The following is a 9,922-nucleotide window of genomic DNA, read 5'->3' as shown; positions in this document are numbered from 1 at the left end:
AAATTGGAGACGGCGTAGGCCTATCTCTGCATATCCATGAGGATAGCATAGACCCAAACGGCGTTCCATAACACAGTGATTCTCACACTCCATTGAATACATGTGGTTGACGTCAACACCCCTCATCGAACCAATCCAAAGAGAGGAATAGGCGGGAGCTTGACAGCCTGCCGTGTGACAACGAATCCCATTGTTAGGGCGGAGACACAAGCATCTCGTCATTATATCCAGTATCTCTGTTGATAGGCAGGAGAAAAGGAAAGGAAACCAATGAGGCGGTTCGATAAATTCCACCCTGCCCCCCACGTAGGCGTGTTTTACACCGGCTGAAAGTTGATAGCATTCAATTTGGAACTTGGCTGCCTCCCGGGCATTCAAAAAAACTGGGAACTCAGAACTCTCCGACTTCAGTGGGTTCAAGACAACTGGGAACTCGTAAAAAAACGAGCTCCGACTGGGAAAAATTATTTTGAAAGGTTATCCAACTCGGAATTCCAGATCTGATGCCGCGTTCACGTGCTAGTTGAAATTAGGAAACTCTGAAATGTTCGACTGGCTAACTGGTTATATTTATACACATGCCGCTTTTAACGAATCAGCAAGTCAGAAATTAGCTCCGAATGTAAAAACTGAACGGTCATCCAAATTCCCATTCGAGAACACGGTTCTCTTTCTAGACCTCCGACTTTCCGACCTGAATATCACTGATGTCATGATTTGACCTAGTTTTTTTTTCTCTCGAGTTCCCAGTTGTCATGAAAGCACCTCCCTCCCCGCTTTCGTCCGATGACGTGACGGGCCTTTGCTTGGTTCAACAGGGGCCAGCATAAAGAACTCCCTCAGAGACGAATATTAGGGGGACAATCTCAATAGCATACTCCTTGCGTCCTCTCGCCTCATCTCTTTCCCGAAATGCCATTGGAGGAGAAGTCCAGAGGGGATGGACCTCTGGCTTTCTCATCCAATGAGTTTTGATAAGGAGGCAAAGAGAGAGGATGTGAGGAGTATGCAATGAGATTGAAATGGTCCCACACTACAAATTGGCCTACTGCTCCTCCCCCCTCACTGATGGTTCAATTGGTATCGCCTGGCATCATTATAAAATCCTTGACCTGTTCTCTTGTGTTATTTGGTCCACTTGCATTAATCAGGCATGGCTTTCTGTTTGCTTCTTTGTATAGAAATTTTGGAAATCACAGGTGAGCTAGTTGTACCAAAATGGATGTGAATAATCACCCCTCCATAGTTCACATTGCTGTATTTACTGAAAGATTATCTTGAATTCCCTTGAGTGTCGTCGTTCAGACCATCTCATATTTACATCTTAAACCTATAGACCGAATGTATGATTTGTTGTGCCCTACTTCTTCCCAACAGTATTGAGTGCAACAGCGCAGATCCCATTGAACTGCAACCTGGGCACCAAACCTTGCAAGGATGGATCTGAGTGTGTACTCCACCAACATGTGTGTGATGGAGAAGCCGACTGTAGGGATGGTTCTGATGAGGAGGACTGCACTGTCGCATGCAATAATGGTAGGTCCCTGTTTGAGTACCTCTTCAAATGCATCCATTCCAATCTATGAAGAAAAGGTTTCTACTCAATTTCTTTCATCAATTTTACTGCGTTAAATCAGGAAAGGGTCTATTTTAAAGTATTCACAGTAGTTATCCAAGATCTATTGAGTCAAAAAATGCACACTTTCAATCTGTCCGTGCATAACACTTGAAGTGTTATATCATCCACTAGGCCAGTTTCTGTGTGCCCATGGGAAGAAATGCATTGACCAGCAGCAGGTGTGTGATGGTGTGGCCCAGTGTCAGGACCGCTCTGATGAGTTGGACTGCCTGAATCCCATGGAGGGCTGTGTTCACCACTGTGACAACAAGACCCGCTGCCTCCCAGACACCTTCCTCTGTGATGGAGAGTGGGACTGCCTGGATGGCACTGATGAATTCAACTGCGGTAATGCCCCCTCAGTGTCACTTGCCTTTAGTTGAATTTTGAAACCATGATCCATCCTTATTTAAAGCTTACAGAAGTTGTGAGATGTTTATTTTTGCCTTCCTTCTGGTAGTAAGGTCAGTATTTCACCCTATCCCTAGATTCAGACTCTACTGATTATCTTAAAAAACATCACAATGTTGCTGAGGATGGCAACAATGGGAATAACACAATGTCTGCACCAGTACCCCCCAAGTGTCCTTTTGGCACTAAACCATGCCGGGACAGGATTGAGTGTGTTCTTTACAACCATGTGTGTGATGGAGAGGCGGACTGTAAGGATGGCTCGGATGAGGAAGAGTGTATATTAGAATGTGAACGTGGTAAGAAAATCGCCAGTGATAATTAAAAAACATATATTAACAGTAGTTTGAAGTTTTGAAAATAATATTCCTGCCCTTGGTTTCATTGTACAATACATCATGACAATACTGCTCTTTAGTGTAAGATGCTTAAAGTAACAACCTTTGTACTAACTAGCATACTGTAATTTACTCACATGCACACAGAACATGGTTGCGTAGACCACTGCATGGTATGCATGTTTAGTGATCTGTCTTTGAAATGGTCCTCACAGGTCACCATTTATCAGTGTTATTGATTGCACTTAAATGGTACTGTATATTCAGGCCAGTTTCAGTGTGCACATGGGAAGAAATGCATTGACCAGAGGCAGGTGTGTGACGGTGTGGCCCAGTGTCAGGACCGCTCTGATGAGATGGCCTGCCTGAAGCCCCTGGAGGGCTGTACTCACCACTGTGACAACACCCGCTGCCTCCCAGACACCTTCCTCTGTGACGGAGAGAGGGACTGCCTGGATGGCACTGATGAGGCCAACTGTGGTAAGTTTCACTTCCAATGAACTACTGAACTGGGGCTATGTTGACCTTAAGTCCTAAAATGTGAAGGTGGGGGGGAAACTTAAGCTGACCTGGCACAATATTGGATCGTGGTCTGTACAGGTGCATCAAAGCGGGGACCAAGTGACTAAAACAGCTGTTATCTCAAGGCCATGAGACTGTTAAATAGCTGTCACTAGCAGAGGCTGCTGCCTATATACAGACTTGAAATCATTGGCCACTTTAATGTCACTATTACAATGTTTAGTTATTTTGCATTACACATCTCATATGTACGTACTGCATTCCATATTTTTCTACTGTGTCTTAGTCTAAGCAGCTGTGACATTGCTTGTCCAAATATTTATTTATTTTTAATTCCTTTACTTAGATTTGTGGGTATGTTGTGAAATTGTTGGATATTTCTGCGCTTTTGGAACTAGAAGCGCAAGCGTTTGGCTACATCTGCTAAACACGTGTGTGACCAATAAAATGTGATTTGCTCGCTGAAAGAAATGATGGTTAATACTCCAACAGTGGCACAAACACCACAGGGTTTCCCACCGTTTTACTTTCACTGACCCAAACTAAGTTAAACTCAAATGTCCCCTTTGACCCATAGCTGATGATAGCTGCAATAGTGGTGAGTTCCGTTGCACCAGTGGTCAGTGTTTATCCGTAAGCATGCGCTGTGACGGGCATCCTGACTGTCGGGATCGCTCTGACGAGGAGAGCTGCACCAAGCCCCCCCAGTGCACCACCAAGCTCCGGTGCCCACAAAGCCAGGAGTGCCTGCTGGAGGAGTGGGTCTGTGATAGTGAGCAGGACTGTAAAGATGGCTCTGATGAAAAGGTGGGAATATTTAGGCTGGGTGCAATTGTTTCTGCTCTTGCCAACTCCTTGTTTGGCAAGACATATGTATTAGGAGTTGGCAAGTGAGCAGGAACACATTGGCACCCATGCTAGGTAATATTTGAGATTTCTGCGTTTGGAGGATGTAGACGTGACTAGACAGCTAAATGCATTTGACTCCCAATTGATTTTGAATGATGTCGTTGGAAACTAATGTGCTTTTGCCTCGTGATACAAATCAAAACTTAGATCTAATACACAGTATATTGACTTCTCTTTAAGAATTGCAAGATGGTCCAATTGAAGTGTGGTGATTTCCAGTGGGCCTGTACATCTAAGAGCCAGTGTGTTCCCAAAGCATGGAGATGTGATGGAACAAAGGACTGTGCTGATGAAAGTGATGAGGCAGGATGTGAGTATCTCTAAAGTTATTTCATCTATGTATGATTTGTTAATTACTGGATTAGTATGTGGTGACAATCTGTAACAGTAAATAAAAAAGCCTTTAACTGAGATAGTATTAGAAATCGATTAAGTTGGGTATTGTGTGTTTGTTTCCCAGGTGGTCAGGTAGCAACATGCCCTTCTCACCAGTTCCAGTGTGGTAGTACATGGGAGTGTTTGGACACAGCCGTGGTGTGTAACACGGTCAGGAACTGTGCTAATGGTTCTGACGAGGGTGGCAACTGCCAAGCCAAGTGTCCAGACAAAACCCAATGTGCCCATAACTGTTACAGCACACCACAGGGAACAGTGAGTAATATGGGGGGGGGGGGCTTGTGCAGTTTGCTTCAACTACTATTACAAAGCTTCTTGAAGTACAGCTTTGTCATGTTTTAGATTTCTGAGTGACCCCTTCTAACGATTTCATTTTTCTCCGATGTAGAGGTGTGGCTGTAAGGTTGGTTACCGACTCCAAGAGGACACAGTGTCCTGTGTTGATATTGATGAGTGTGAAGGTGGTAGACCAGGTGTTTGCAGCCACCTATGTGTCAACACCCAGGGCTCCTTCCAGTGTCACTGCTACCTTGGTTACCTGCTGGAATCTGATGGCCGCCGCTGCAAAATCGCAGGTAATTATTAATAAAATAATCCAGATTTAGTGACAAATCATGGAAATTCCCTCTGCTGGATGGCGTCTTTAAATATATATTTTTAATTAAGGGAGACTTTGTGAATGCAGAGTATTGCCTGGAGAAAGTACTCTCCTATTCATTCAACATAGGCCTATAACAACCCACTTGTGTTTTCCCACAGGTGAGCCCTACCTACTGGCCTCTGTGCAGACTGAGCTGTTCCTGTTTGGGCTGAGAAGCAGCAGTCTGGATGTCCTGGTGTCCTCTGCTAAGAAAGCCATCCTGTCCCTGGACTATGACTGGAGGGATCAGAAAGTGTTCTGGGTCAGCCTGGATTCAGAGAGTATAAAATGGTCCTCTCTAGACCAGAAAAAGAGAGGAACTCTTGTCAAAGGTTAGTGTGGTTAAACTGAGAATCTGTAAAACTGGTTGCGACTGTAAAAATGGCACATCTTATAAAAAGCACAGGTCAGTGTTAACTAAAACGAACATAATCGTAATCCTTTTAATCTCGCTACAGGCATCAAATCTGATTGCATTGCTGTTGACTGGGTAGGGAGAAACCTGTACTGGATTGATGGCATTGGAGGTGGTCGGATTATTGCTGTTGGATTAAACTCAACCATCATAAACTCTCTGGATCAGACAGTCATCCTCGATGAGGACTTCGAACAACCTCGCTCACTGGCACTCCTGCCACAGAAGGGGTAAGTATTTTCTTTTCTAGGTGTAACACAAACGACACCCACTCAAACAGTCTTTTATTCTAGTGATTTTGTATACATTTGGAGAAAGGTGATGTTGACTAAACTAATACATGTGGCTAAACCGTGTTGATCAGGGGCAGGCTCCTGCTTATTGAATTGGTATCCACCTAGAGATGTCTAACTACTGTCCTATGATAGGATCATGTTCTTTGATGGCTTATGCATTACTGTCAGTAATCAATAATAAAATACCATTGATTTGGTTAACTGCAGGATCATGTTCTGGTCAGAGATTGGTAACGAGGCGAAGATTGAGCGGGCAGGAATGGATGGGTCTGAGAGGAGAGTAGTGGTCAGTCATAGCCTCAGCTGGCCAGGCGGTCTGGCTGTGGACACACTAGGGGAGAGGATCTACTGGACGGATGAGAAGCTCCGGTGCATCGGCTCAGCCAACCTGGATGGCGGGGACATTGAGGTACTACAAAAATGGGTTTGCGTATGACTAGATCAGACTTGTAGTGCGTGTTGCTGTATGCCAAGGTGCATGAAATTAAATCCACATGGGTTGGATACCCTAGATCCCTCAAACTCAACTCTGGATCTTGAAGCCAGTTACACTGCTTTTCTCATTGTTCTGCTCTAATCGGACTGGTTTAGACGTGGGACACCAGGTGTGTGCGTGCAATTAATGATCAGATAGAACACTAAAGCAGCAGGTTCTGGACCTCATAGGGTTAGTTAAGTACCCCAGGCCTTGATAAAGGCATATTGTAACATTTCTGTTCCTTTCACTCCTGAAGCTTCTGCAGATGATGGAGACCACCAACCCGTTCTCTGTCACAGTTTACAATGACCTGCTCTACTGGTCAGACACCAGGAGGAGAACTATTCAAAGGGCTCATAAAATCACTGGAAAGAACCGCGAAGTTCTACTCAAACGACCTGGACAACCTTTTGGACTGAAAGCAAGTATACTAGCCCCCAATTCAAATGCATATTAATGCATGCATTATGTAAACCATTATGTTCATTTCACCTAAATAAGATTGCAGAATTGAATGGGTTTGCTGTAATTACACAATCGCTCTTCCTTTTTTGACGATGTAAGCTTAATGATTTGGGTGTCGTTCTGGGATGCAGATCATTCATCCACTTCTGCAGACAAGCAATGAGAGTCCCTGTGAGAACCTTCGTTGCTCTCACCTGTGTGTGTTGGGCCCAGGCCCCAAAGGGGTCTGCAAGTGTCCCTCTGGTCTGCTCCTAGCTGAGGATGGCCTCACCTGCACCAACCTGGTCAACTCTCCCTTCCTCTTGGTGCTCTCGCCAACTGTTGTCACACAGGTATGACTGGCCACTGCAGGTTTACCCATTTCACTTGGTACTGCACTATATTCAATGCCACTAGGTACATATTGTGTGAAATAATAGTCTGTCTTCTAATTTGAATTGAGTTTTATTTCAGTTTATGGCAGCTTAAAGAGTTTAGGAATGCTTGGTTACCTTCACAAAAGCTGTCAGTAATAACCTGGGCTTTGAAAGGCTGTGGAAGCCCTGTTGACTTTCCTTGCCATTTGTGTGCAATTCAGGAATAAACACAAAGATTCTCCACCTTGTAATTCTACACTTATTTTTATATATGTATATATTGTATGTATTTTTTTTTTTTTTAGATCTACCTGCAGACCATGCACAGTGCTGTGGGTCTGAAGAGCTGGCCGGAGCACCTCGCCCTACCTCTCCCCAATGTCAACGAGGCAGCGATGTTGGATTACACCCTGCAAGATCAGACTCTGTACCTAGCTGACTCTGGCCAATCGTCTGTAGTCCTCTTCAAGCTGAAGGAGACCGGCTTGGTGCCTCGCGGCCAGTTCCTGCAACTCAAAGGGGACACAGTTACAGCCCTGGCTCTAGACTGGATAACCCTCAGCGTATACTGGAGTAGCACCAAGCAGCCACGGCTGCAGGTCACCTCTTCCAGTGGGGAACACACTGCTGTGTTAATTCAGGATATTGGAAGTCTGGAGTCCATAGCGCTTCACCCACTCAGTGGAAGACTCTGTTTTACCAACCTGGCCAAGCAGGGGGAAGGCGCTCAGGTGGAGTGTGCTTACATGGATGGGGTGAAGCGTGCTCCAGTGTGGAAGGATGCTCTTCAGCCCACCTCCCTGACTTTCTCCAACAAGGGCAATGAAATCTACTGGGCTGACATCGGTGAGGAACTCAATGTTAATAGATTAAAAAAAAAAAGTTTGTACTGTATCTATAGTAGTGGTGAGGTAATACTTTATTTTCTATCAACAAGTCTATTGCGTTCTAGGTTATGGGGTGATCGGCTCTGTCAGAGTTGATGGTACTGGATACAAGGAGTTTAAGACTGGGGATGGCCTGACTGCATTTGCACTCAGCAACGGCATGCTCCTCTGGGTGACAGACAGTGGTAATGTGGATTATTTTTAAACGGCTGCTTCCACCCGAACTTAGTGCTATGTTATGTCTTACTGTGGTTAGTAGATGGCTCTGTTTAGTCATTAACCAAAGTAAAACTAACAAGGATAATGGTTGATCTTGAACCCAAAGTCCTTTCACCATGGTTTTGGATTATCATTGATGTTGAGTTTATCATGTACATGTTCCTATCAAATGTTTCAGACACAACCAAAGTTTGGTATAGAGATGATCCACTGACTAAGAAGCTTTGGTTTGAGGTAAACACTGAAATTGTCAGTTTGAAGGCGTACAGCAAGTCCAGCCAGATGGGTAAGAAAGGACGCATTTGCACACAACCCACTCCTCTATCATTTACTGATATGTGACCTTTCAACCTTTACTCTTTCTCATCCATTTCCAGGCTCCAACCTCTGCTCAGATGGGAATGGAGACTGCAGTCACTTGTGTCTGGCTCTTCCTGGTGGTAGGACCTGTAGGTGTGCCCATGACCATTGGCCAGTCAATGTCACACACTGTGCCGCAGACCACCACTGCCCAGCTGGAAGTAGACCCTGTCTGGACGGGCACACATGCTTCCCCCTGGAGAAGTTCTGTGACGGACATCCTGACTGCTCTGACACTTCAGATGAGAACTGCGAGTCTTTCCATTATCAATGTTTCAATCTCCCTTTCCCATTGTTATGAGCTGAAGAAAAGGTTATCACAGTTCAATTACAAATATTTTAGCTATCATAACTTTGTAAGTCGCTCTGGATAAGAGCGTCTGCTAAATGACTTAAATGTAAATGTAATAACTCTGCATTCTTCAATCCTGGTCTTGGTGACCACAAGTGTTTACGCATCATTATTTAAATCTGTGGCGCTAAGGAAAAAACAAATGTGCAGCTCTTGTACTCTGTCATAACTTAAACTAATTTGAATACAAACTGGTCTTATGTTTTCCTCTGTCTCAGGTGTCCATCTCAAAGGGAACTCTGTCAAGGCCAAAGCCCCAACCCAGCTTCCCAGTCCCAGCTTTCCTATATCTGCAGATCCTGGCTCCACCTCTCTGGACAACAGTTGGCTGGTGAGAAACCTGGATGCCCAGCAGTGTAGTGAAAAGCGCTGCAATGGGAATGGGGAGTGTGTGGAGACCAATGGGGGCGTCTCCTGTGCCTGTGGTTTAGGCTACAGTGGAGACTCCTGCCAAGACCAGCTCACCAAGACTATGCAAGGCCCACTCATCTATGGGGCCGTTGGCCTCTGTGCTGGTATTGTTGTTATCAGTGTCCTCGCTGCGTTGGTTAAGAGGAAGACTGCAAACACAAGGTACACCATACCAAGCTGCTTGATACTGTAGGGCTTCCCCCTTAATGTCTCCACAATATCAATCTATTCTCATGGTGTTTCAGAATTCTTTCTGACGTTTAGCCAGTTTGTCAAGATTGAGATTATATTCACCTTTTCCATTCCCAGGAGAGCCAACCATGTGGCAAAGCAGACTAGTATGACTGAGTTAGAGAAAGGTGAAGAAGCTCCTTCTACACAACCTTCACCCAACAGTGACTTTGCAGAGGTACAGTATGCTGTTATACTGTTTTTTTTTATTAAAGCAGGTGATTGAAAACATCATACAAGTGGATGTTTTGCTTCATACGTTTGCTTTTATTTCACAGGAAGTGGTGTCGTCTGTGGATTAACTAATTTATCAGCAGCCTCTTTCTATTCAATAAAGTTTCTTTTTCTACAGTTCTGTTTGTCTTTATCTACACAATTGCAAATCAACATTTTGAGTATTTCTACAGAAGGGTAGTTGTGAGTTCTTTAAAAAGAAGGCTAGATTTGACAATTGAGAAGATATGACTCATGCTTTATTGGTTTTAGTAATGAAGTCAAAGCTCTCAATATTTCTGTCGTGGCGCGGCTTGCCGCGAAGAGTGACCATATACCACAAACACCGTGTCCTTTTACTATTATAAACTGGTTACCAACCTAGTGCATGTGAGCAATAAGGAG

At 44.5% G+C, this 9,922-nt stretch overlaps 1 protein-coding gene across 2 annotated transcripts; it reads left to right on the top strand.

Moving 5' to 3' along the window:
• The first annotated feature begins 862 nt into the window (after positions 1–862).
• lrp13 (low-density lipoprotein receptor related-protein 13) lies at positions 863–9,655 on the top strand. 2 transcript variants are annotated; one of them, XM_055919092.1, is made up of 21 exons: positions 863–1,199; positions 1,378–1,536; positions 1,751–1,966; positions 2,107–2,328; positions 2,635–2,847; positions 3,467–3,696; positions 3,979–4,108; positions 4,259–4,449; positions 4,583–4,769; positions 4,954–5,166; positions 5,293–5,479; positions 5,753–5,954; positions 6,280–6,444; positions 6,620–6,820; positions 7,150–7,690; positions 7,797–7,916; positions 8,129–8,236; positions 8,328–8,561; positions 8,881–9,235; positions 9,383–9,482; positions 9,583–9,655. In XM_055919092.1, the coding sequence occupies exons 1-21, from the start codon at positions 1,154–1,156 to the stop codon at positions 9,604–9,606; spliced, it is 4,044 nt and encodes a 1,347-aa protein (XP_055775067.1). In that variant the 5' UTR covers positions 863–1,153; the 3' UTR covers positions 9,607–9,655. The 2 variants fall into 2 exon arrangements, with proteins under 2 accessions (XP_055775067.1, XP_055775068.1); XM_055919093.1 differs by lacking the exons at positions 9,383–9,482; positions 9,583–9,655 and having other exon boundaries at positions 8,328–8,623; positions 8,881–8,965.
• The last annotated feature ends 267 nt before the right edge of the window (positions 9,656–9,922 follow it).

Source organism: Salvelinus fontinalis, chromosome 4, assembly GCF_029448725.1.
Source record: "Salvelinus fontinalis isolate EN_2023a chromosome 4, ASM2944872v1, whole genome shotgun sequence".
Lineage (NCBI taxonomy): Eukaryota > Metazoa > Chordata > Actinopteri > Salmoniformes > Salmonidae > Salvelinus > Salvelinus fontinalis.
This window is presented reverse-complemented; position numbering and strand designations above follow the sequence as displayed.

What these genes read in the sequence shown, in the direction of transcription:
- lrp13 (XM_055919092.1), top strand. Translation starts at nt 1,154, where the DNA reads ATGGCTTTCTGTTTGCTTCTTTGTATAGAAATTTTGGAAATCACAG. An exon ending in TGGATGGCGGGGACATTGAG is followed by an intron (nt 5,955 to 6,279) that starts GTACTACAAAAA and finishes TCACTCCTGAAG; the next exon opens with CTTCTGCAGATGATGGAGAC. An exon ending in GACAACCTTTTGGACTGAAA is followed by an intron (nt 6,445 to 6,619) that starts GCAAGTATACTA and finishes TCTGGGATGCAG; the next exon opens with ATCATTCATCCACTTCTGCA.